Source organism: Balaenoptera acutorostrata, chromosome 8 (genome assembly GCF_949987535.1).
Source record: "Balaenoptera acutorostrata chromosome 8, mBalAcu1.1, whole genome shotgun sequence".
Classification (NCBI taxonomy): Eukaryota; Metazoa; Chordata; class Mammalia; order Artiodactyla; family Balaenopteridae; genus Balaenoptera; species Balaenoptera acutorostrata.
Genome location: NC_080071.1, coordinates 23,869,883 through 23,897,575, shown reverse-complemented (window position 1 = coordinate 23,897,575; position 27,693 = coordinate 23,869,883). Strand labels below are relative to the sequence as shown.

Here is a 27,693-nt window from a genome sequence, read left to right as displayed (position 1 = left end):
ATATGTGACAAAGACGGGATGGATATGCTTACACACAAGTGGATTCCAAAGCAAGTCAAAGTGGCCATAGCGAGAGAAATAGAAATTCCAGATAGTCTAAAATCTATGTTAAAAGTCTTTTGAGAAAAGGCAATGGGTAGGAGATGAGTGCTTAGGTAAGAGACCCCTCAGGGGTTGTATATAAAGTCTGAAAGCTGAGATGTTTGGAAGTGAGAGGTATGATACTTGGAACCCAAAAGATGTAAAAGAACTTGGATCTTTAGAAGGCCGTAGGGTGCAGGAAGAGATGAAGAAATCCAGAACTGAGTAGTAACTCACACTGACAGAGAAGTCAGGACCCAAATTCTCATGTTTCTTTGAAGGCTGAAGTTGCTGAAACATCTGACATTGAACTGAGAAGTGAGACAACTCGAAAGAAGCAGAAAGCCCCACCTAAACCTCAGAGTGAAACAGGAAGGTGTGAGGAGAGCCTGGACAATTTCTTAGATAAAGCCAAACAGCATGGAGCCATTTATGGCTATATATCTAAATTTTGTGGATTTAAACTGTTTGACAATTATAAGATTCTCTTTTTCTGTGGTAAAATCACAGAACTCTAAGAAGATGTCTGGGCATGAACTATACTGTCATGTAAATCTAGGGCATATACTAGCACGTAAAGCACAAAGCAAGAACAGCGTAAATCCCATGACACTTTATTTTGAGGTGGAATTTTCCTAATTTGGGAGTATTGATGGCAGTAATAATGTAACCAGCTAGTAGACTGTCTGGTAATTGTCCTAGACCAAATTACAGGGTAAAAGCAAAAGGTATCTTTCATTATCTATTCTTTACCCTCCCTTCCCCAAATCAATCCCCCTCAGCACTCCCCTTGGCACATGAAGAAATATTATTATAATTATCCCAATAACAATAATAATGGGAAATATCTGTCTTAAAAGTCAGAAAAGAGAATATCACTTATGGAACTGCATTTTTATAGCCCAAATGTTTTTCCCTATGAATCAAAGCTCCCTCATTGATCACTTAGAATATGTGTTTTCACACTGGTTGCACAATATTTGTAATTGCACTGCAGTGAAATTCGTGGTCATGTTCTAATTAGAATGTTTTCAACAATAATATACCTAACATTGTTAGCTTATAAAAATATACCTAAGTTCCTAAACTGTCTTTAAAATGTTGGTGATAATTAGAATTTTATGTGCTTATATATCTCCATTTTCTTCACAGGCTGGAGCTAAGAACCCCATTGTTCGGATCTTTATTGTTGATGGCACTTATCCCGAGCATGTAGGTCCCAGAGAAGTGCCAGTTCCAGCAATGATAGCCTCAAGGTATATTAATCTCTGTTGCTTCCCACTTTTCAAACTGAATTTTAACACTGAAATTTCTTCATCAAGGTTTACATTTCTTTTCTAATGAGTTTATGATGTACATGCTACAGCAAAAATAAATAAATACATAAAATTAGCATGCCCAGCTAAATATATAACAAAAACTGAAATTCACAAATAAGTTTCTTAAATTGATTTGAAAATATTAGCCCTTTTCACACGTATAAAGATGACCATGGTGGTCAGTCTAAGCGCTACTTCTGGATGTGTGAGTGTAAACTAGAGACAAACAGAGAGATAGTAAAATTCGTATATACCCTCACCCTGGCTTCTTTCAAGTCTGACCTACTTTCTCCCAGGGTTTGTAGATCATGCTTATCACACGTGTATGACGAACAGGAGAAGACATGCCAATCCTCTCCAACTATTAGCGTTTTTCACTAGGATGCAGTCTATTTGAAACGGTCTGGTTGTAGAATTATCTGTTTTGGGATTAACTGCAGGCAGACGGGGACAGAAGCATTCTCACTTCCCCAGCATGGTGCCCTATGTACATCTTGTCTGATTAGTCCTGGTCATTCAGGTTGAAGTGGGTAAAGGGGAGGGGTCCTCAAGCCCTGCCTGGTGGTCCTCCTTACCCCTTCCCACACCCTATCAGGCCAAGGCTCGACTCCTCTCCTCCTGCCTCGGGAAGGAAAGTCAGCCGGGGCCAGATGATTGATCACTAATAGGAAAAAAACTTCATCAGAGGCCTCTGCTGGGCTTTGCCAAGATGAATCCACTCTCAGATAATCAAAAATGGCTTTAATTTTTTTAAATTATCCATTATTCCCCACCCTAATCTAGTTGATGAAAACTTGACTGAATACATCTGGTTTTTTATGTGTCATTCTCCTTAGGATGCAAGCAGAATGATCGGAAGAGCATCATGTAAGGAGTCATGAGGCTTGTTTAAGCATCTGTAAAATACTAACGATACAATAGCAATAGCTAACATTTTTTTTTTTTTTAGTACATTTATTTTTATTTATTTATTTATTTTTGGCTGTGTGGGGTCTTCGTTTCTGTGTGAGGGCTTTCTCCAGTTGTGGCAAGTGGGGGCCACTCTTCATCGCGGTGCGCGGGCCTCTCACTATCGCGGCCTCTCTTGTTGCGGAGCACAGGCTCCAGACGCGCAGGCTCAGTAGTTGTGGCTCACGGGTCTAGCTGCTCTGCGGCATGTGGGATCTTCCCAGACCAGGGCTCGAACCCGTGTTCCCTGCATTGGCAGGCAGATTCTCAACCACTGCGCCACCAGGGAAGCCCGCTAACGTTTTTTGAGCACTCACTATGTAGTGCGCATAGTTTGTAAGCGCTTTAAGTGTTCTCAGTAGATCTTTACAGAAAGCTTTAAAATTGGTACTATTATTATTCCCATTTTATATAGAAACAGAGGCATGGATATGTTAAGTAATTAGCCTAAGGTAGTATAAATAGTAGGAGATAAAGCCAGAATCTGAGCCAGAGACCCCTTCTAGCTCTGTGATTCCATTTATATTAATGTCCAACATTCTGTGGTTCATTTACATTGTTGTTCTCTTAACTACAAGTTCACCCTCAGAGCCAAGTAACCATTGCTGCCTTTCATTGACATCCACTTTGTGCCAAGCACTGTTTGAGTTACTTTGCATACATCATCTCCATTTTATTAACCCGAATTTCAACCCCTGACCGTGGTCACAGCTAAAACTCAGCTTCCAACACAAGCCTGCCTATCTTTTACCCACGTAGCTCTCTTTCAACTAGTTAAGAAGTGAAAAGTTGAGTTTAGCTATGGGAAAATAACCAGTTTAATGCTTTTTCTCCTCTAGATTGACCAGTAGCTTTGGCCTTCTGTCTTACATTTTTTCCTGAGATATAAAAATCCCAACTGGGAGAAAACTCAAGTGTAAAATAATTCTATTAGATGAATGAACTCTCTTATAGATATTCTTTAAAAGTCAGCAGGTATATTTAAACATTCTCTGCAGAGAAAGGAATGTTTTGCCTTCCTTATCTATGGAATAAATATTTCAGAGTAATAAAATACATCCTTTAGAAAGCACAAATTAAGAAATTATTTGAATGTGATATTGATTTATGGTTGTGACTGTCTGTTTTGATTTGTTTGCAGTGATTATTATTTCAGTTGGCTTACATGGGTTACTGATGAGCGAATATGTTTGCAGTGGCTGAAAAGAATCCAGAATGTTTCAGTCTTATCTATATGTGATTTCAGGGAAGACTGGAAGACATGGAGCTGTCCAAAGGTAAGTTGTATTAAAACCACAGAGGTGTGTTTCTGAAGATGAAAGTACAAGAGTGGTGACTTATTTATAGCTAACATTTTATATTATAAAGCAGAATTATTGCATTCATTCAACTCCTGATTGCAGAAAAACACTCTCTATTAAGAGGTTCATTATTTGTATTAAATAAATAAGGTACCTTTTGTTTTCTTGAAAGACTTTAGCATTGAAACTGAATAGAGAAAAAGACTAAATGAAACAACGTAATACTGGGAAAATCAGGTATCTGGTTTTGAATTAGGATGGAAATCCATCCTTTTAAGATTATAAGATTGGCAGTCAAAAAAAGCAAAATAATGAAGTTGAAAAGGTAAGATGGGTCCATTAAGGAAATAGATGTGTTCTATTCAAAAGAATTAGAGAAAAAATGCAAATGGTAACATGTTCTATTCAATGTCAAAACTGAAAAATAAAAACTCCAAAGTAAACAAATATTATCAAAGGAAAGCCAAATACTCCGATTTGAAAATCAAAAGTAGATAACTAAGAATGACATGAAACAGATCAAATTATCTTGCTATCCTGTTATCTTAGAAGAGTGCTCTCAATACTGTGCTAATTTTAGGGAGAAAAAAAAACTAGGCACAGATTTATTGTTGAGTTTTAATTGTTTTTATTGCTCAAATCCAAACATAATCTGTTGAATTAATGAGTCAAAAAACTACTTCACCAATTGAAAAGCTTCAAAATAAGCCTGTTCATAAGTACTCATATTAGAGACTAAGAAACACAGAATGTTTTCTTTAAATAGGAAATTTTATGGGTACATTTCATGAGACATCTAATTATGAAGAAATGTTTCATTAAACCAAATATAGAATAAACCTATTTTATAAAGGAAGAAAGAAAGCACAAAGCAATCAAAGTAAAACACTAAATTCCATCTAGAAATTAGGACATTATGTTTTGCAAGAAAAAAGTCATATGAATCTGTTTGGAAGTATATCAGGACTATAATAGTCAACATTACTCAGGCTAAAAATATTTTTAAATCACTACTGTGTCTATAAGAAGCTTGACTAATTTTGATGGAATATGCTAGAGCTGATTTTTATCTTATTTATAGTTTGATATACAAAGCAGAAAGATTTTTTGGCTTTAATGCAGTATCATAGGCAAAAAAACAAAAAACAAAACTTGATTGTTCTAGTTAATTAAAAGCCATTGGTCTGATTAGTCAGCTTTGGGTGAATATATCTTTAACGTTTTCATTGAATCTAGATACTAGGAATTATTGCTTTAATTTTACTCGTTTAAAACTATAAGATTGGTCATTTAGATACAATTTTTAGCTCTTAAAACTAGGCATTTAAAACTGTGATTGCTTTGGAATTTGAAATTCTAATTTATCAAATCTGAGACAACTTAATCCAAACTGACAGAACATATAAGATGCTCATTCAATGAGATGTGGAATTCCCTGGAATATAAGCTTTAGTTTTATGGCCAAAATCAGTGATTAAGTTTAGAATACCAGGTTTGAATAACCTTAGAATTTCAAAACAACCTCTGTTTCAAAATAGTCTGGTAAGTTCCTGGAACATATTTTCAGATTTAAGAAAAACAGGGTTGAATTTTCCAGTAACCATACTCATGACCGTGTGTGTGTGTGTGTGTGTGTGTGTGTGTGTGTGTGTGTGTGTGTGTGTGAGTGTGTGTGTGTGTTTTGTTTTGAAAACAAATAACATTTAAGGTTAAGTGACTTGGCAACACTTTATTCATGTTGGGAGTCATACCCAAAACAAAGAGGCAAAGGAAACTGGCAATAATTGCTTAATATAACTATATTAATAAGATTTATTAAGAAATTTGTAGTTTGGGGAAGAAACATCATAGTATTCTTTCTTCTCTGAAAAGGGAATTAAAATTAATTTTATCTTAATAGCTAGAAATAATGAATCAAAAAAGTTTTACTTTATTAAGTCTTGTCTTAACTTGTTCTCTCTGAGACACTGGCCTATCCTTGTAAGAGAAAATCCAAACTGTGTTTTTAAAATTTATTATTCCCTTGCTTTTTTTGACAGTACTCTCTCGTGGTTCTCTTTCTACTTTACTGACTGTTCTTTTCCTTTCCAGCTCTTCCTCTTCTGACTTCTCTAGAAATCTTATTATTTTCCAAGTTAATGTATTTGCAAGATAGGCTAACTGCTATAACAATAACAACAAAACCCCTCCAAAAATTCAGTGGGTTAATACAATAGAAATTTTTTGCACATTCATATAACCATCTAATAGTGAGTCCAGGTAAGTGGGGAATGGTGAGGGTATGGGATGGGGTGCCCTGCTTCACAGAGTCATTCAGGAACACAGGTTGATGACATTTCTGCTATCTTCATCTAGTGGCTTCTAAGGGTATTCAAGGTTATTCAAACCTGGTCATCAACATCCCGCGGGGTTGGGGGGGGTGGGAGAGGGCGGATGGAAAAAGAATGGAGGATCATGTATGAGAGGGTTTTATAGATTAAGTGTAGAAACAGCATGAGTCACTTCTGCTCACATATCCCGGGTTAGAACTTATCACATGACCACATCCAACTGGAAGGGGGCCTGGAAAATGTAGCCTACCTGAAGTCCTAGCAAAAACAGGAAATGGTTGCTAATTATCCTACAGTCTCTGTCACAACTCCCTATTATTCTCCTAGGTGATTTTTATCTAATACTAGAGGTTTTCAATTACCACTTGCCCTACAAATTCATTCTAAGGATTTGAACTTTTATGTATCTCTGGCTACATCTTCTCTGCTCCACCCTCACTGCCGCTACCTAGATTTGGGTCTGCAGCATCCTTTTTCCAACATTACAGTAGCCTTCTAATGGATCTTTGTGCTTCCCTCTATCTTACCCACTTAATCCATTCTCTGTATCATGTTCCCGATTATATTTTTCAAATTGTGATTCTGAAGTCTTTTGAAGGACTTACCTGCAGGAGAAATCCACGTTTCCTAGGGTGGAATACAATTTTCTCTACAATCTTGCTGATCCCTCTACGTTCTCTCATCTTCTCTTTCCCACAGTCACCCTCCATTCAGCCATGCTGAGCCACCTGTGGTTTTCTAAGCTGGCCTTGTCTCTATGCTTTTCATTCTATCTAGAATGTTTTTCCTCTAATTGTCTAGAAAAGTCTATTCATTTTTTTAGGCTTCTTAAATATTTGTTCAATGAATGATTGATTGTACTATGCTAAAATATATACCAAAATAAGATTCAGTGCAAATTTTAAGATTTCTAGCTGCTTCATAAGATTGAGAAAAGAAAAAAATTAACCTAAACTCCACTGTGAAATGCCTTTTTACCTACATGACACCAAGTGTTTGGCTTGTGCTAGGCCTCCATAGATATTGTCATAATTCCAGTCACTGCTTTATGGAAAATTTAACCAGAATTATGAATGGTTTGCAATAAGATACAGCCCTTAGATCATCCTTGTGTATGCAATGGTGTGTTGTTGTATTAGATTTTGAATATAGTCATCTTAAACTCAAGTGTGAAGTTAGTTGACTAGCAATAATATACTCCGACCAGGCAGCTTAACTTGTTCAAATGTCCAGATTATATTTAGGGAAAACTGTCCTCCTAACGTTATGCTTTATTTGATCTTTTTTTCTTTTAGACCCAGGAACATATAGAAGAAAGCAGAACTGGATGGGATGGTGGAGTATGATTGCTATCTTTTCCTTATCTTTTAATGAAATTCTCAGCTATCAAAGGAGTATTTGAAATGTATCCAAACTGGCACTACTTGCTTTTATAGAAAAATATCAAGGTAAAAAACACAAAGGTAGTGATCCCTTCAGCAATTTTGTGCCAGACAATTTTTAATGTGTATATATTTAGAATTCTATTCAAATCAACAAATCTAACAAATCATATACCTCATGTTCCAAACTTAACTTTTTCAATCAACTCTCTGGTATCCATAATTAATATTACCTCTTTAAAAATACAATAAAGATCATTTTTCAAAAGAGAACACAATCCCTGATTTGCTTAAAATAATCTGAATAATTATTAGCCATTTGAATCCAAGGAAAATAATTACATTGGGTATCCTTGGTTTAGAGACAACCTACCGCTTATTAAATTTTATATAAATTGAAATGATTAGATGTATTTCATATATATGCATATTCATTCTAGTTTTTAAGTAAAGTGGTATCCAATAGGAAAGTGTGCGTTTTGTTATGGTTGGTGACCACATATATCTGGACTTTTTTGCATAGTTTTATTCAGTGATTTATAAGGATTTTTGTGTAGAAATAAATCATGTTTTAGGAAAATATCACTTGTATCTTATATCCTATATGAAGAATACAAAATAGGACAGATAATAAGTGAATGCTGTGTGGATACTCCATTTACCACACACATGTGGTTGAATTCAACTAGCATTTGGGTGGGAAAAAAAGGCTACTTCTTCTGAGATTTGGACACATACATAGGAAAAAGAAATTCTTAAGAACTAGTTTAACACATTAACCCAAGACAAGGGATGATAAAGAATTCAGAAGTCAATTCTAAGATGATGTCTTGTAAAACTTTAAATTAAGATGGGATGTGAAGTGAAGTAAAAATCTTCAGATAGTAAAAATTCTTTTCTGTATACTTTCCTGGAGTCAGCAATTTTAGCTTACATATATTTACTTTCTGTCTTCAGTTAAAGATACTTCAGTTTTATTCATGAACTAGAGAATAGTTATTACTTTATTAATTGTATAAGTAAATGTACATTGCATTCTAAAATAACAAGGTAACAAGGATAAGTGTGTAATTCAGAAAAAAAGGAAGATCCTATTTTATTTTATTTTTAATATTTATTTATTTATTTGGCTGCACTGGGACTTAGTTGTGGCAAACGGGATCTTTTTCACTGCAGCATACGGGCTCTTAGTTGCAGCATGCAACCTGGGCCCCCTGCACTGAGAGCACAGAGTCTTAACCACTGGATCACCAGGGAAGTCCTGAAAATCCTATTTTAATTCACTCTTCAACGCTGTACTAAATAACACAGGAAAAATGAGAAGTAGTCAGTGAAAGAACAGGATTTTCTAATTTGTTTGGATTCTTGGTCAATCAGAAGTTCACCTTCCAGAAAGATAATTCCTAGATCAGCATTTGAAAACTTGAAGAAAGGGAAAAAATTAATTTACGAGTTTACTGCCATTATAGAGATTTCCTGTAAAGAATGAGGGAAGAAAGAAAACTTGAATATGTCCTTTAGCTGTGTTCTCCATGAAGATAGTATAACTAGAGTTTCTATAAAGTAACATGAATGATGTGATTTTACAAATAGCTAAACAATGATACCAACAACCTTATCAAAGACATGATCTAAGAATCCATACACATTTATTCTGACAATAGTGCCACCATTCAAAGCACACTGAAATATTTTACAATGCATCTTTTGAAATCTCCTATGTATAAGCATCTCGAGGAAAACAATTGTATCTTATCAATTTTTATAGTTTGTATAGCACCAGCCTTGCAATCTCAGCAAACAAGAGCTGGATGAATGGATGAATTAATTAATTAATTGCCTTCTAAAGCTTTAGAATATTGTTTTAAATACCCTCAGTGGAAGCACATATGTGTCCTTTGAGGGAAGATGATGTCTCTACATTAAATCAAAAGTCATGCCAAAATAAATCTAGTGAATAAGTGAAATATGTATCTGCAACATATGATTTTGCACTAGATCATTTTAATACCTGTAGCTTTAGAATTCTATTGGGAAAATTATTGTTCTTGTGTACTAATCTCAATCTCTTCAAATGTATCCAATAGTCAGTAAACTTTCTGATATCAGAAGAGGAATTGTCAAATTTTTTTTGAAATGGTAGCTTTCAAGAGTAAGTTCACACTTCCCCAAGGCAACTGCTTTCAAGAGGTCAGTCATTAGATTTTATAAGTTCTGACACATTTTTGAACTCATGACTTTATTTAGTCATAACTCATGTGTGGTAATATGCTGCATAGCTTCCTTTGACCTATAATGAAACCAGTGGTTTAATAAAATTGCCCAGAAATAACCTAGAAATGTTTGTCTTTCAGACATTTGTTCAGATAATATTTATGAAGGTTTTGGATAAGGTGTACAGGCTAGTCACATTAATATAAATTTAAAGAGCAATTTTAGAGGAGTTGTTCCTTTAGTATTTATCAAAGAGATTTAAACTGAAAAAGACCTCTGGAGATCACCTATCAATTAGAAATGTGAGATTAAATGACTTGCTAAAAGTAGTTAACATGTTAGTTTCAGGCACAGAACTAGCAAATAGTTTCTTGAGAACTTTACTTGTCACTTTCCTTTCCTCCTGCATGAGATATTGTGTCTTAATTTGGAGGAAGTACCCCAACTTCTTCTTTGGTATTTGATTAGAAAAATAACAACAACAAATTCACTTTGAATATGTATATATTTTTTAACCCTGTGGAGAACAGACAAAAAGGAAGATTTAATCAAAGAATCTAATATTTAATTACTAAAATGTGAAGAACAAACACTGAAAACATAATGCTTAGATTGCAAAGCCACATTTAAATTATTTTAAAGTAATTAAGCAACATGCCACACTTCCTTTAGGCGGTTGGCAAAATCCTTTGGCTCGGAAAAATGGATGTTCTACTTGATGCTTGAAAGTCCGTGCTTTTGACTGCATGTGGACTCAGTTTAGGCACCAGCCTTAGATAAGTAGTTCCTCAGGTTATTTACCAACTGTGGCAAGAAATTAACTGGTGGTAAATAACCTTACCTTCCAAGAAAAATGTTTTAAGTGGCTTTGCACGTAGAGGTGAGGAATTTATCAGTACATCTAAGCATGATAAAGGGACCTGTGAAGGGGCCTTGTTAAAACTGAGGCCCACCTAGTGACATGCGCTTATCTAGGGCCCAGGCGTGACCTGCCTCGAGAGGGACTTAACTCAGGATGCATTATGGACCTCACTCTGGCAAGGTGAAGGAGGAAATATTTCACACTCTCTTTACCTCACCCAAGTTACCTGCTCATCTAAAGCAGCTGTCTTGGATGTCTGCAATAAAAGGGGAGAAGATAACAGTCTTTGCCTAGCAAAAATATTCTTCCTGTTTGCCCAATTCTAATATCTTAAAACATAATACTCTGCCCTCTTGTTTTTTATTTTCAATGAAAATGAAGTTTTCAGTTTTAATCTAGAAGTAAATCTTTTTTTTAGAGTTCCCTAACTGCAGATGTAAAGAGAGTATTTTTTTACTAGGGCACCTTATAATATTTTGTGACCCCAGTTCCATTGTAGTGGTTAAGACAATGGAGAGCCAGTTTTTGTCTTTCATTTTGGGGGGAGGGAGAGGGAGACACTGTAAAGTGGTTACTAGTAAGTAATCATTTGGCTAAGAGGGTAAAGCCTCGTTCTAAAATGAAACAGTGATTTGTCAGACCTATGCTAATGAAATTCCATCGGCAAAATTGCAAATCAGAATTTCCTATTCCAGGGCCTCTTGGCTCTCAATTTCACTGAGTCTCAATACGCAAAATCCTACCAGGGCTGGTCTTATTATTAATGAAACTAATAAAGGAATCACGTAAGGAGACAGCAGTTTCTCATTATTCCATTTTACATTTTGTTAAAAACATCAATTCTATGCCAAATAGATAAGACTTAGGACACTATATTAGTTCCATAGAGTTGCTGTAGCAAATTACCACAAATTTGGCTTAAAACAACAAAAATTCATCATTCTGGAGGCTAGAAGTCCAAAGTCAAGGGGTTAGCAGGGCCATACTTTGAAGTGTCCAGGGAAGAATCCTTCCTCACCTCTTTCAGCTTCTGGTGGCCCCTGGCAATCCTTGGACTTCCTTGGCTAGAGCTCCACCAGCTCCAATCCCTGCTTCCGTCTTCGTATGGCCTTCTTCCCTGGGTCTCTTTGAGTCCACATCTCTTCCTATGAGGACACCAGTCATTGGATATAGGGCCCACTCTAATCCACTATGATTGCATCTCATTTCTTACCTTGATTACATCTGTGAAGACCCTATTTTCAAATAGGGTCATTGTCTTTGTCCATTCGAGCTGCTATAACAACGTACTGTAGACTGAGTGGCTTATAAACAACAGAAAATTATTTCTCACATTTCTGGAGGCTGGAAATCTGAGATGAGTACGCCAGCAGGGTCAGGTTCTGGTGAGAGCTCTCTTCTGGGTTGCAAACCATCAAGTTCTTGTTGTATCCTCAATGGCGGAGAGCAGAGCGGAGGCAGCACTCTCTCTGGTGATTCTTGTAAGGGTACTAATCCCATTCGTGAGGGTTCTACCTTATGACTTCATCTAATCCTAATTACCTCCCAAAGGCCCCACCTCCTAATACCAAATACCATCCTACTGGGGGGTTGGGTTTCAACACATGAATTTTGGGGGCACACAAACATTCAGTCCACAACAGTTATCTTCTGAGGTTGGGTTGAAAAGAATTTAGGGGAACACTATTTAGACCCCACCGACACCACATCAAATAAGTTGCATTTTACTATCATGAAATTCTAATCATGACTTTTATCAAAAAGCATCAAGTATCAAATCACAGGTAGGACCATCATTAAAGAGGCCTACAGCTACTTCCTTTGCTTTCTTTTTGCTCAAAAGTGGGTCCCAGCAAGATGGTATCAGCAAAATAGGTGTTTGTAGCTAAAAGATACCAGTAGTCTTTTGGATGTTGTTGCTTGGGCAGTTTTAAAGAATCTGAAAGTCTTGGTTTGCTGTCATGTGGAAGCACTCCAGCTAAGAGAGCTGGTTTGGGATAACTTGTAGGAATATCTACTCTGCTCTGCTCTGCTCTGCTCTGCTCTGCTCTGCGTGATGTGAAATAGCTCTTTCCTTATGGGACACTTTCATCACATTACCATCCTTCCCCAACCCAATGACTGGGAAAAAAAGGAAACCAACAGATGTAAAATGAGTCTCTTTTTTTAAGGGAGAAATTACTAGCTAAAATTTTGTGTGAGGACATTTGCAGGACTTTATAGTTATCTGTACCTTTCAGGATGCTGAGGTGTGGCTTGCTCTGTTCAGGTCACACTAGACCTGTGGCAGGGACTCCTTAGGTCCTCCGAAATTCCCAGCAGGCGGAGAGCATGGGCCCTGGGAAGAGGTCAGAGATGAGCAATGAGGTCTGCTCTGCTCCCTGAGTTCAAGGAGTAATCCTCCTGTTGGCTTGTCGTGCATTACATTTTTCTCTCAAGTCCAGAAGTCTCTTCTTGCCATTAAAAACTGTGGCTAGCAGGTCATGATATTTTAATCTTTAAAATGTCTTTATTGTAGCATTAGCATTAGGTGCTTGACATCAGACAAATCAAGAGTTAAAAGAGCTTCAGAAGGGTCACTTTGGTCAAAAGCCACATTTTGAAGATTGACTTGGTTAAACATCAACATTCATTAGTGATTCGTTTAACTCTATTTCAAATCACATAATCTCAGAACATAGAAATTCAATCAACCTAAACAGTATAAGCCCACGGGTATGTAGTAGCAATTAAGTAGTAGTTGGAATATGTAAGTGCTTGTTAGAAGCACCAGAAAAGCTGTCCATCTGAAAGAATGGAATTTCAGGTGTGAGTGACGGAAGGAGAGGAGGCAAGGCATTCTGGTCCCGATAATTATAACCCCACATGGCTTTAAAGAATCTATAGTTTGGTTTGTCTTCTGAACATAACCTCTGTTCATTTCTTTCAGTTCTTTGTTTCAACACCAGCTTTCAGCTATGATGCCATTTCATACTACAAAATATTTAGCGACAAGAATGGCTACAAACATATTCACTATATCAAAGACACTGTGGTATGTTCCTTCCAAGATTTATCTCCTCAAAGATCATTCACTTGAGGTTGCTCAAATAACGCTCAGCTTCACACAACATAATGTTTGTCTTTTTATAGGAAAATGCTATTCAAATTACAAGTGGCAAGTGGGAGGCCATAAATATATTCAGAGTAACACAGGATTCACTGTAAGTATTGCATGAAGCTTGATGCACCATTCAGGTTTTAATTGGCACTGATGGACATACAAAGGATACAGCACCACTTCTTTCAGTTAAGAGCATTTTTGTTGCTTATTCTATAGTTTAGTTCAGACAGCTGTGGTTTCATTAAGATTGCACATTCTTTAATAACTAGTCAACATGATTTCCCTTTGGAAAGAAGATTTAGTAGGTGGTTATTTCTTTTCTGGTACTTGGTATATAATTACATTAAAAATATAAAAATTTTAAAATAGTAACTGGTTCTAAAGATAGATTTCCCCCCAGCACTTGAAGCAATAAGCAAGATTCAGAAGTCCATGATGACAGCCCCTTGATATAGAAATGTTCTTGTAGTGATTCACTGTTATATAAGTTTAAGATTATTATCTATAACAGCTATTATTTATTGAGTGATTGTTGTGTACAATGTACTGTAAAGTAGAAATGATGATCCCAGTTTTACAGATGAGAAAACTGATACTTGGAAATTTAATTAACTTGGCCAAAGCTACATAGTGGCAGAACTAGGATTTAAACCTAAAACACATTAAATCTAAGGTTCTTATTATTAACCTCAACATGGGGCTTCTTCCTTCCAGGTCTTTCCTTTTCAGTCCATCCTGCGTACTGTCTAAATAAATCTTCTTAAAATCAGCATTTATGATCAAACATCTCTAATCAAGAATGTGCAGTTCCTTTCCCTTATTTTTAGTAAAGTCTAAATCCAGGGCACTCTCTTGTAACCTGCGTGCCATTAGCTGGAATTCTAAGAGCAAAAGAGGAGGATCATTAGTCCAGCCTCACTGGATAAAAACTCTTTAGAAACCTATTGCTAATCCATGGAATTCTTTGAACTGTCGGCAAAGGAGTTTGGACTTTACATGGGGGAGCCATTAAAACCGCCCGTGTTAAGAGGAGTGACAAGATAAAAACAAATGGGACAGTTCAGAAATAATATGTTTAGGAGGTAGGGGAAAACTGAAAGCAGGAAGACCCTGGTATGGTCATAATCTAGGCCTGAGGTGACAGAGGACTGAACTAGAAAAGTGGCCATGAAACGTGGACTCCAAGGGAAAACTATGCCTCCTTTTTTTGCATCTTTGGAACTTGGCATATAGTGCCTGGCACACTACTATCAAATGAATGAAAGGAAGAGTAGACAGACAGTGAAGAGAGAGGCTGAACAGCACTGGTGGGTCAGTGGCTGTGAGGGAAAAGGAAAAGGAAAAAGGGAAAGTAGACTCTGTTCTAAGTGTTAGAGATAAAGACAATTGTGGAACCTTTGACATGACAAGAAAACTGCAGGAGGCTGTTTGGAAAAGCTACTGAATAGTTTATTCACAGGTAGTTTGAGGTGATGTGGGAAAGGCAAGTATAAGTGTTGTTTGGAGTCCTGTGAAGTCAGTAAAGACATTTAGAAGGATGCTGGTTTAAAAGGTAAAATTAATACTAGGAGTGGGGTGTATTCTGTTGTTTTTTCCTTTTACTGGGAATTACAAAGTTTTTATTTCAGTGAGGATATACAAGTACCTGGGTTAATAAAAAGTTCTGAGAATTAAAAATTAGTAACCAAACCTAGGTTATTCCAAACTTTTAACACTCTAGTAATAGAGCTCATCCTAAAAATAAAAATAAAAAATTAAAAGTCAGTTGCTTTGTGATATTCAGATGAACTCACAGAGGAGTGAAAATCATGCCACTAAATTGGATTTCCCACCTTGTGGCTATAGTAAAACAGTTTAAAACTGGGACCCAGATACTTAAGTAACAAGTGTGTTCTCTTGTGACTTGTTCTGCTTCTGGGTAAATTCACATGGCCCTTTGTGTGGTATCCCTGGGTGGACGAGTTTCCTGATTTATAGAAAAGTTATCTACTGTCAGTGCTTCTGTAAACTAAGTTTTAAAGATGTTCGGAATCGTAGACAAGATTAAATAGTATAACATAAAAAATCAGTAAACTGTTAATTATGGAAATGAAAGGGCTGATATTAATCAAACATCCTAGTTTATTTTGTGTGACTCATAACTAATGCATCAGAGTATAATATACATACAAGAAAAAAGAGTACTCAACATAATTTAATATTTCTCCTATAATTTATAATTTATAAACATATTTATAAGTATATTTTATGTAGCTATAAATATATTTATATATGAATTATAATTTACAAAGTCAGAGTAAGAACACAAAATTCAGAGGTATGAACAGCAGGGATTTGTGTACATAAGTGCCAATTAATTGTTTCATAAATGAACATTGGACTATATTGTTTACTATATTAGTACTAGTATTAACAATTCTATCACCATTTAGTCATCAATACTTATTTAATAACTTCTGAATATATTTTCAGGTTTTATTCTAGCAATGAATTTGAAGGCTACCCTGGAAGACGAAATATCTATAGGTAATTTATATCAATTTATTCTAGTATTTTTATATATTGAAATTTAAATAAAAATCTGTCAGAGTCCTCAGAATGTATAGAATATTTTAAAAAGCTGAAATGTAATAAAATTAATTTGTGAACTAAAATAAAATATTCAGACTGTTGTACACCACATCAGTATAAAAATGTACACCCCCCAACATATTAGCTGACTCAAAATGTTTGTTTTCAAAAAGAAAAATCAAGAAATTTTAATACTGATATAAACATGGTACTAAACATTTCAACTAAATTTAGAGGTAATTGAGGAAATTCATTTTCCTACTGTGTACCAGGCATTGTATTTATTCCCATAATGTGTGCTTTCTTTTAATGTGACTCGCTTTGTCATAAGCCTATTATGATTGGAAAGAATTCACCTCTGTCCCTAAATTAGTGTTTAAGTTAGTCCACTGGCCCCCTTGGTGACTGGAATGGTGCCCTTTAAAGCCCCTTCTGGATGTGGAAACAAAAACAATAGCTACCATGGGCTGGTGGTCTGCGATAGGCACATTTTTATCTGCTTTACATATGTAATTTCATTTAATCCCCACAACAACTCTATGATGTTGGTGATATTGTTGGAGCCAGGATTTATACCTGGGCATGCTGACCTTGATCCCTTACTGTTAACTGCCTACCTAATGTTTTCCAAGATCACACCAAAATATGAACATGAATACTACTAACTGTAGCTGAGAAAATAAGAAACTTTTCCCTCTGCTGCATTCCTCTGTTCCCTCCTGGATCATGGCTTCTCATCTGTTGAGAAGACTCCCTCTCTGATGATAGCAATGGCTCTGGCCACCCTCTAACATGCCCAAGGCAAGGTCAGGTGCAGCAGCGGAAGGAACACTGCAGTGGCCACAGGTAACCTTACTACCACAGCAGGACTCCAACTCTGCCTCCATCCTGGCATAATTCCACCTGGTCATCCCCAGATGAGACTCTGAGTGTTTGGGGTAAAGTCCGGGAGGCAGTTTGTTAAAGCCAGTCACCCAGAGAGTGGGCCCAAACTTGGTAAGTACAGGTTGGCTTGTGTAGGAATGTGTGGAGGGAACATTTCCAGGAAGCGCTTCCATGAGCCCAAATTTCCTGCCAAATAAAATGAAAGCCACAGGAGCTACATAGAACCATGTTTCTTATTTGCAATTGGCTAATTACTAATTTCCCCTTCTAGATATATAAGGACAGGGACCCCTTTTTTTGGTGATACTGTCAGATCTTCATTGTATCTTTTGCCGTGGGAACACAGGAAGAAAGACGGGACGTGGAAGAACTATGCATTCTCAACCACTTTGTAAAGTGTAAGAAAGTGATGGTTAGGAGAAGTGACTACTTGGCTCCCATTCGAGGTGTTAGATATTTCTCCCACCACAGGAAAACCACAGAGGGCTTCTCTCTCAAAGTCTGTGCCTATTCAGGCAAAGATGGACTGAAAATCAGACAGATCAAAATCCTGTGATTCCCCCTTTACTTTAAACGATATTGGCAACAGAAAAATAGAGTGAGTTTGATGTCAATATGTAAATTAGTCATTTTACATGGAGTAGTACATTTTGATAAATACAATCTCAAAATTTCAGCTTAGTTTTATTTTCATTTTCCTCTAGAATTAGCATTGGAAGCTATCCTCCAAGCAAGAAGTGCATTACTTGCCATCTAAGGAGAAAAAGGTGCCAATATTACACAGCAAGTTTCAGCGACTATGCCAAGTACTATGTACTCGTCTGCTACGGTAGGTAATGGACCTAACGCATTCTCCACCCTCCTCTGCCACTTTCTTTGTCCTCGTCATCACTCTCTGATCAAACCTTAGCTACAGGTTACTGAGCACCTATTATATGTGAGGAACTTATCTAGGTTATCTTATCTAATGCTTATGGGGAAAAATGTAAGGAGGATAGGAAGGAATTATTATCTCCATTTTTTGCAGTTGAGGAAACAGACCTTTTGTTAAAGGTCCACACTGCTGGTAAGCATGAGAGCCAGATGGGAGCAAGAGTCCCTTGGCTGTAAATCCCAACCTCTTACCCACCAAGTGCCACAGCACCATGATGTTGTATTGCCAAAACAATATCATAAAAAGAAATGTCCTCTGATAAAATGGTTGCTGGACTTCAGCCCCATTTACCTGCAGAAATGTCAGTCTCCTATAGCCAGGGAAAGAAACCTGAGCTCTTTGCCTTGGAGGCCAGCAATTCTTTTAACTATAGCTTCAATGCGGATGGAAAATGAGCTTTTGTCACCTAGTATGTTCTTTCTAAATTTGGGAAACATGATAAGTAATTCATTCAAGTATAAAATAAACAAGTAATAAAATATACTAGACATTTCCTGGATGTTTAGGCTATATGTCCATTTAGCAAACAATTTCTATCCAGATAATTTCATTTTATGTGTAACCTTTCATCTATATCTTGGACACGTAGTAAAGTTGGGTTAGGCAATCAGTAGATCAATGAGATACATTAGGACCTTGGTAGTCATCATGGGGATTAGGAAAACTGATCTGTAAAATACCTAACCCTCCATTCTCTGTCCCGACACCGCCCCCCTACTCCCATTAATCCCTGAGTTTCCATGGGAGTTGAGGGGGGACAGAAAACAAGGGGGGTTATTACAAAACATATGCCACTCTCCTGTTTCTGGCATCAACTCCACATATTCCGGTGGGCAGCTCAGAGAATAAATAGAATCTTTGACTGATTGAGATCCCTGCTCAGTTGTAGAGGACCCTGAGGTCTCCTTTACTTCCCAGATGGAAGACCACCCTGACATGCCACTTCCTCAGTCCAATCACCTGGGCCCAAAACCTCAGCCCCAGCCGTGGAAATGAGTAAGCATTTTAATCCAAATGCTCCCTTCAAGATGGCACAAGATGTCAGTTTAATACAACATTTTCACAAAAGGTTTGGTCAGTGGCATCTCTGAAAAGTCAAAAGATTGTTGTTCATGACCATATGTGCTGATTGTGGTTATGGCATTTCAAGGTATACATTAAATGTCCCTCTCAAGTTATATGCAACATTTTTCATCCCAAGCTATGTGTTTATGCAGCATATATTGAAAGCTTACATGCCAGGCACATAGTATCATTGAACTAACTGTCCTGAGTCATCTGGTTGTCTATTTTCTCTCTGAAGGTAGAATCTGCTTTCCTTTCATCTTTATATTCATAAGTCCAAAAAGAATGATTAGTGCATTATAGACATTGAAGGTTTGCAGAATGAACATAGGTTCTAGGGAAGATCAAAACATTGCTGCCTTTTGCAAAGTGTACCCAAAACCTCATTTTTATGCTGATATATTTACTGATAAAGACATCAGTGACCCTACACATAGAAACATGCATTTATATTTATATGCATTCTGCATTTGTGCAGTGCTTTAATGCTTTTTGAAAGCACTATACCACTTTTTATATCACTTTGTTTTCCTGAGATCTACTTGAGCCTAAGTGCCCCCTGAAGAGTAAGGAATCAAAGACTAAGCTCTCATCAAAAGTTGGTGAAAGACTCCTTTCTAGAACTTGAATCGCCTGACTTTTCCACACTCACTCTTCCTCGGCAGTATGGTAATTTCCCATTTAGCAAAAAATATACTGTGTGGGAAGCATCACATCGTCTGGTGTTTTTGAAGCTCCAGTAAAATGAGTCACTGCACCATCATAGGAAAAACCTTGAAATCTTTCCCTTTAGGACTAAGAGTAAAGCTTCATTATGTAACTTCAAACTCTCCAAAAGGGATGGTGAGTAAATCCCAGATAATAGGATTTTGAAATAGGTAAAATCATACTGATGATGCTGATGGAACAAAAGCAATGCAAAGGATGCTTATGCCACTTGGATCACACCCTCAGACCACTTGTGTCAAGGGCAGTTAGTCATTAGTTTGCCTCATAGTTTGGGCAAAAGAGATATATATGCCAGTTGTCTCTATTGGAACTGCACACCCATGAAAATTGCATAAGGTCAATGTTGATTGACTAAAGTCTAGAAATTCAGGTTCATGTCTCATTGCCTTACATTCTAACAAAAAATATAATGTGTATTTGTCCCTTTTAATGTGTATTTGTCCCTTTTAATAACGTTGAAGAAAAGCTAACCAAAATGAAAACCTCTGAAATTAAATTCTTTAAAATTATGAGACTCTACACCGTAAAGAACTGCTGGTTTTTGAGGGAGCCTAATAAACAATATCGCTTCTCCTCGCTCTCAGGTTAGACTGAGGAGTCAGGCAGGAAATCAATATTAGCTTTATTACCTGTAAAGGTTAATTGGAAAATGGGGCTAAGGTGTGAAGCTTCCTAATACTGCGCCCCAGAATTACAATTACTCACACAAATATGGGTACAACTAGATAGCCACTGGCTTCGCCCATGGGGCCGGCCACTGTCACACTTACAGACTGGAACAGATCAAAACAGTCCTGTTCTCTGCAGGCTGAAAGATGCCAGGAACAAGGTAGAAGAAGGAGCTACTCATACTCCGGTTTCCTCAGAACTTACCACATAGGTCATTCCCCCTCTCCTTGCTTGGGACCAAGGATGCTCTAATGGCACTCCCGCCACAGAGGAGGAAGCATCAGGAGTGCAAATGAACATCTCCCAACCTCCATGGTTGTTGCTTTTAACTCCTTGGATGCCTGAGCAAATTTACCCTTCAAAAATGTATTTCCAGGTATTATTTATTCTATAGTTCCAGTAAGTGATCGTGTTTAATATTTGTAGGTTTTGTTAAAAGGGCCAATTTCTGCACAGAGAACCTGAATTCCATGTTGGAATATATGGTGGACAGTGATTTGCCACCCGGACGTTCCATCTTCAGGTCTGAATCACTCATTTCTCCAGCTGCTGAGAGGGCTGCTGGCTGACACCTCACAGCTGGGCCCCCCACTCCCACCCCCGAGATTGCTCTCATCCCAGGCCACAGCCAATTACCACTTCATTCTGGGGTCTAAAAGCCAGCTCATTTGGCCCCATTCAAGACAGCTCTGCAGGCCATACATCTCCAGAGCTCCCAGTGGGGTTGGCTGAGGTCAACACCGCACCCCAGGTAAACTTTTGGTGCACAAAACTCCTTTTGGGTCTGTTTCATGGGGAATATGACCCGTCACAGCATATTTGAACAGGAAATATTTTCTATATAAATGTATTTCTGCATATAGTAATTAAATGAAAGAAAAAAAGATGCTGGGTTCTACTTACCAAAATAAACTGAACATCAAACCAAGAAGCCAGATTGAAAATACATTCTAGGTACTGGAGAAGGTTATTTGATAATAAAAACACAGTTAAAACTGGCCCATACAGCATATCTTCCCAGAAGGCCATTTATCACTGCAGCTTCTGGGACCCATTTGTGTAATTAGATCTTAATTATTTAGGATCACTCTTGGAAAAGTGCACAGGCAACTCTTCTCTTATGTCTGTCCTTTGATTGGGCTCTGGTCTCATGTGTTCTTTCAGTGTAACTTAAAAGGTGATGTTTACTTCTCTATGGGAGAAAAAAAAATAGTTGCAGAATTAAAAGAGGTAATTGAGCTTGACAGTAATCACAAATACTACCAGAAGTTCTTGTTGAAAACTAAATGTTATTTTAAAACTAACCCATGTTTTTGTTTTCATCCTATGCACAGGCCCAGGCCTCCCAATATCCACCCTTCATGACGGCCACACTGATCAAGGTACTCTCTCTCCCACGCTGATGTCTTGTCCTAAGAAATCCTGGACTCTTATGACACTAGAGGAAGCAAGACAGTTTCCCCACGCCAACAAGGGGAACAGTGATGGATTCTCTTATTGTATAGCTTATGATTATATAGATCAGCCTATTCTTTGAGTCAAACCTGATCATATGAAATTTAATAATTATTTGCAGTAAGAACCTGGCTTAATGCAAATATATAAGAGGGATTAATCCTGTCTTCCCCAATCACCCTTATCAAAAACACAGAAGCTTAGAATTGCAAGGAAACTTAAGATTTTTAGTACAATCTCCCTCCCAAATAAGAAGACCTGGTTTTTTGGTAACATCCCAAACTGGAGAAGAGTTCCAGATATAACTCCAGTTCGAAGCAGAGGGTGACTATCACGCTAGCTTTTTTGTTTTAACAGCTACATCACACTGTTGCCACGTATGAGAGCCCTGAAATTTGGAGGCTCTTTCCATTTTCAATTTCTATCAAGACAGAGCTCCTCCATCCCGCATTTGTGATATTGGTTCAAAATAGTTCACAGCTCAAAGATGACCGTTTTTGCTCTCAGCGGAGATATCAAAGTGTATAACTGCCCTGAGACTCTTCCTGCGGTTCTCTGTTATCTTTTGATTTACTATTAAACATTATAAGGTTGAAGTTGATGGAGTCGAGGGACTTCAGCACTCTGCTTTGGAATTAGTTTGGCTGCCAGCTCAATGGCCTAAGTATAGGTGAAAATAAGGCAATGAGGAAAAACAGAGTAGATTCAGGAGCTCAGGACAGGACAGGCATTGTAATAATGACACTGTGAACTTAGTTTCAGTTTGAAGTTTGGGTTTTTTTTTTACCTTGTGTCTAATAATGAAATACTTTTAAGAATAATAGATTGTATTTCTCATTTCAACCTGCAGTGAGAGAAATTTTAAAGCAAGAATAGTTTGGAATTTGTAAGTTTTGGTTTTAATGGAAGTCACCATAAATGTATAATTCTCATTTTATCATGACTGCAAAATAAAGGTCAGCTTCCTTTTTTTAATGAGTTTCTACTTTCTTACTATCCTTCTCATATTCCTGCCAGATACAAATTTCTGTACTGCTTACAAAGCCTTGTTACTTCACCCAATACTTACAAAATAGGGACAGTATTCATGTCAGTCTCATATATGTCATATGTATTTATACGTTTTCTAACTCTCAAAACATAATGCAAATTTTTTTACAGCTCAGTTCTGCAAACTTGCCTCATGATGAAATTCTCCAGAGAGGTTTATTATAAATACAGATTCTCAGGCCGCCCCCAGAAATTCCAGTTCAGTAGGTCTTATATTGGGCTAGGGAATCTGTGTTTTTAATAAATTCCCAAATAAGTTTTGGAGTTGCTTTTTAGAGCAGATGTTATTTCTTCTATTTAGTTCTAGTTTTCTCAGCCATTTTCCATTGCATTTGGTGCCCCAAATTTTCATTCAATAGATATTTATTAAGCACTATTACATTAAAACAGACACTGTACTAGATACTAGATCCTTAAAATGAACAGATACTGGGTTAGAAATGGTCCCTATCCTCAAGGAGATTATAGATTAGTGGGAAATGCAAACGTGTGAATGGGCAGTTACAACACAGTGGGGTAAGGTATTAAGATAGGGGAAATAGAGATAGCATAAAAACATATAAGCAGGGCACCTCATCTGGGGTAGGGGGCTTAGGAAATGTTTCCTAATGATAGCTACATCGACTTTAAGACTCATAAATATAAAGGAGGGATTGATGCTGTTTGGATGTCTAGCTTGCTCAAGTGGATTGGTATTGATGCTTTTTACTGAAAGATGGGATTCACAGTGGAGAGAACATTTTGGAGAGATGATGAATTTTGTTTCCAATGTTGAGCTTGAGGTACTGATGGCATATAACTAAGAAGAGCTGTCCTGGAGTGACATAGTTTGGGATCTGGATGTTGGAGGATTTGTTTGAACTGAAGGTAATGATCATGAAGTCATTCATTTATGGAATGAATGGTTACTAAGGTTACTAAGTCCATGGAAATGGATGATGCAGCAGAGTAGGGAAAATGAGGGTGGGCAAGGGTAGTAGAAAGTGAGCCTAGAGTAAAACTGTGCAGAAAACCAACACGAGAAATGGAAAGCAAAAAATGAACCTGTAAAGGAGACCCAGGGGGAACAGGAAGGAGGACAACCTTGAGAGTATGGAGTCATGAAAGGCAGGGGAAGAGAGGATCTCAAGAAAAAGAGAGTGCTTATCTGTGTCAAGTGTTTCAGAGAGTGAAGCAAGACCTGCTCTAAATCAAGAGCTTAGCGAAATAAGGATGAGCATTAGCTTGGTCAGAGCAGTTTCCTTGGAGCAGTGGAGGTAGAGGCCAGACTGAAGCAAATTTAGGTCTACATAGGAGGTAAATAAATAAAAAGCGACTATTTTCAGTAGGTCTGACTGATGAGCAAAGAGGTGGGATAATGACTGGAAGAGATTGATAGAGGTTTAAGTTAGTTTTTGAAAGCTGATAAACATTTGAGCATGGTTGAATGCTGATGGAAGAAACTTGGAGACCAAGAGGGGTTGAAGGCATAAAGGAGGGAGGTTGCTGAGAAGGTGGGCAAAGTGGAGTCCAGAGACAGGTGAGGAGATTAATCTCCAGCATTGTGATGAGAGAGAATGAGGAAATTACCGATGTAATTATATGAAAGTTTGTAGAAAACAGTGCAATGGCTTCATTTTCTCTGCAAAGTGGGGTAAAGTCATTGGAAAATAACAGATAGTACTTGAACCAGATGCTATAAAAACCCAGAAGAGTTGGCACTTGACATGGAGGGCCCAGCTGAGGCTTAGTTGCTTTGGGCAGAGCAGATCTTCATTAAAATTACCTAACTGATTGAATAACCTTATTTATCAGATTTTCTGCAGATTCTTCACATAATTTAATCAACGAACAATATGTCATAGTTAATATGATTTAAACAAAAATCTCATATATGATCCATCATTCTTACCACTTGATTTCATTGTAATGAAGAGTCTTCAAACATTTGGAGAGCACATACTACATATCATGCACTTGGTACTGAGCATGCTGAGTGCTGAGTATACAATGATGAGTGAAAGAAGGTAAAAGGTACAGCCTGGGCTGTAGCACTCCTTGCCACATTATACATTGCTAATGCAGAGCCACATAGAGAAGTCCAATTGCCACCCCTCCCTCTCCTCACAGCCCTGTGAAGTTCCATTTTGCCTCCAAGGGGTGGGAAAATTGCACATTTACTATCCATAAAAATGCAACCCTGGACTGTAGAAGCTTTAATAAGATTTTCCATTCAACTTGTCATTTCAGTAAGTCATGAATCAGAAAATTTCAGTAGCTAGGAACAGAATAGAAAAGGAATCAAGGTCAACCCAATGAGGCAACACCTGCGTGTTGTCTCTGACTTCCAGTATCTGTCTACAGAGTGATAAACATGGTCTACATAAATAAATATTGCAGCCATTCTTTGTGCTTACTCCACATAGATTCCCTTTATCCTTGACAGTTCCACACTCAGAACCCACACAAGGAGAAGGAAGAGCTGGCTCCATTGTAGTTATAATTGAGTATTCGTTTTATTTTCTTTTTTGTTTTAACTGTTTAAATTGAATTATAGTTAATTTACAATGTTGCGTTAGTTTCAGCATACAGCAAAGTGACTCAGCTATACATATATACATATTCTTTTTCAGATTCTTTTCCATTATAGGTTATTATAATATATTGAATATAGTTCTCTGTGCTATACAGTAGGGTCCTTGTTGTTTATCTATTTTATATACAGTGGTGTGTATATGTTAATCCCAAACTCCTAATTTATCTTTCTCCCCTCCCCCTGCTATCCCTTTTTCTAGTTTTAACTTTTAAGTTGCCACAAGTATCTCTTTCCTAATGGATTGTCCAAAGTTAAAATGAAATGTATTATGTATCTTATACAACTCATACCAAAACATCTATACTTGTTTTAAGATTAAATATAACACTTTGGAGCAAAATGCCATGAGTATATGAAAACTGAGAGTTACAAGGGAAGTGGTTTGGCAAACTTAGTGTAGTTACAAGTACTCCCCCCAGCTCCCTATCTTCAAGGACCACTTTTTAAAAAAGGCACAAAAACAAGGAGACCACAGGACTGACATATCTCAGAAGTCATCCAGACCCTCTTTTAAAAAATAAAGCCACAAACTCCACTTATTATACAAAAATCTAACTTCTCTCTAGACGATACCTAATATTTATCCAGGTCAAAACAAAGCTTACAAAAAGTCCTCTACTGCTAGAAATCCATTCAAATGTATCACTGATCTACAGCATCAGGAGATCAATATATTTGTTCAGTTACAAAAATTAAAGTGTGAAACATAACTAAGCTCAAAGATAAACAGCAGTTTTTTAGGAGATCTTTTAAGGTGAAAGACAGAAATCATAGTGTGTATATACTGTTGTTCTTTTAAGATATGTGACTACCTTGAAAGAAAGGATTTGAAGGAATAGGATGCACAGTAATTCAATTGCAAAAAGAAAAAAGAAAGGAAGAATATCCTATATTAAGCAAGTACAGCAGGAAAAGTTTAAGAAAGAAATAGATATAAAAAAATCACAGAATTAATATTTGACCTTACACATTGAAGATTTTAAAACAAACTTTGTAACTATAAAACATACTTCATTATTTTAAATTTGAGGTTCAGAAGTATAGATTTTGCTTCTACCACTTTTTCAGTAAAAATAATTTTTTTTAAATGTCACCTACTCAGGTCATGGCTTCATGTTATTTAAAAAAAGTTAAAAACAGGAAAATGTGGCTGAGTAAACATTGTTACTTCTGTGATTCTGCTCAAAATGTATTTTGATGCCATCAGGGTCCATTTAAGAGACAATGACTGATGTCCTTCATAAGCTCATCCCTGCTTTAAAGGCTGGATTAAAAATATCCTTGTCAATATGAAACTCCTTAAGCAATCCTTATACAGTTTCAGTTTCATCCTTAGTAAAGCCAAAGACATTTTAAGAAAGAATTTTCCTATGGAATTTCTATTAATTAAAAATGAACATTTTATGTTTTTTTCAGAACTTAAAATCCTGGAAGAAAATAAGGAATTGGAAAATGCTTTGAAAAATATCCAGCTGCCTAAAGAGGAAATTAAGAAACTTGAAGTGGATGATATTAGTAAGATCTTTTAAAAATTTCTCATGAATAGATATGAAGCTGAACACTTATCTTGCTTTTTAAAAACAAAATTGTAGGGTAAATATTATAACCCAAACTCTACAATATTACAGGATCTTAATTTTAAAAATCTTACTGTCACATTAAATTTTTATGAAATATCTTCCATATGTTTGTGTATAGGTTGATCTTATACTTTTCTATAGCTCCATTTCAACACTGATACTTTTAAAAAGAGTTTATCTAATTTTAATTTTAAAATGTTTGTTTCTAGAAAAATAATAGTTCAACATTTCTAGCAATTTGTAAATTGGACAAAAATATGTAATAAAAATCAAGTAAAACATAGTCTTTGTTCTCAACAATTTACTAGTTATAAATTGATTTTATGTTATATATTGTTATTAAAGAAAATAAATAATGTTATGAGTATAGTGGAACAAAGATTTTTCTCTGTTTTTGTTTTTCAAGCTTTATGGTACAAGATGATTCTTCCTCCTCAATTTGACAGATCAAAGAAGTATCCCTTGCTAATTCAAGTGTATGTAATATTTTCTTTGGTTTAAAAACTATTTACTGAAAATATGTTGGATTAAATACACATTTGTGAGATAGAATGAACCATTCTCCTCTGTAACAGTTCCTATTGATGCTGTTTTTATATATTGCCCAACTAATCAGAGTAAATAAAATATGGCTATTTAA

General features: G+C 36.6%; 1 protein-coding gene across 3 annotated transcripts in view; it reads left to right on the top strand.

Moving 5' to 3' along the window:
- Positions 1 to 27,693, top strand: part of FAP (fibroblast activation protein alpha) — a 71,297-nt gene that overhangs the window by 26,474 nt on the left and 17,130 nt on the right. For all 3 annotated transcript variants that reach the window (XR_009009078.1, XM_007183178.3, XM_057551556.1), the window contains exons 10-19: positions 1,234 to 1,337; positions 3,490 to 3,625; positions 7,275 to 7,319; positions 13,367 to 13,471; positions 13,570 to 13,640; positions 16,013 to 16,066; positions 17,701 to 17,825; positions 21,728 to 21,775; positions 26,890 to 26,988; positions 27,460 to 27,529. Coding sequence is in view for 2 of the 3 variants with exons in the window: in XM_007183178.3 (XP_007183240.3) it covers positions 1,234 to 1,337; positions 3,490 to 3,625; positions 7,275 to 7,319; positions 13,367 to 13,471; positions 13,570 to 13,640; positions 16,013 to 16,066; positions 17,701 to 17,825; positions 21,728 to 21,775; positions 26,890 to 26,988; positions 27,460 to 27,529 (857 nt within the window). In the remaining variant the exon portion in view is untranslated. The remainder of the gene's footprint in view (positions 1 to 1,233; positions 1,338 to 3,489; positions 3,626 to 7,274; positions 7,320 to 13,366; positions 13,472 to 13,569; positions 13,641 to 16,012; positions 16,067 to 17,700; positions 17,826 to 21,727; positions 21,776 to 26,889; positions 26,989 to 27,459; positions 27,530 to 27,693) is intronic.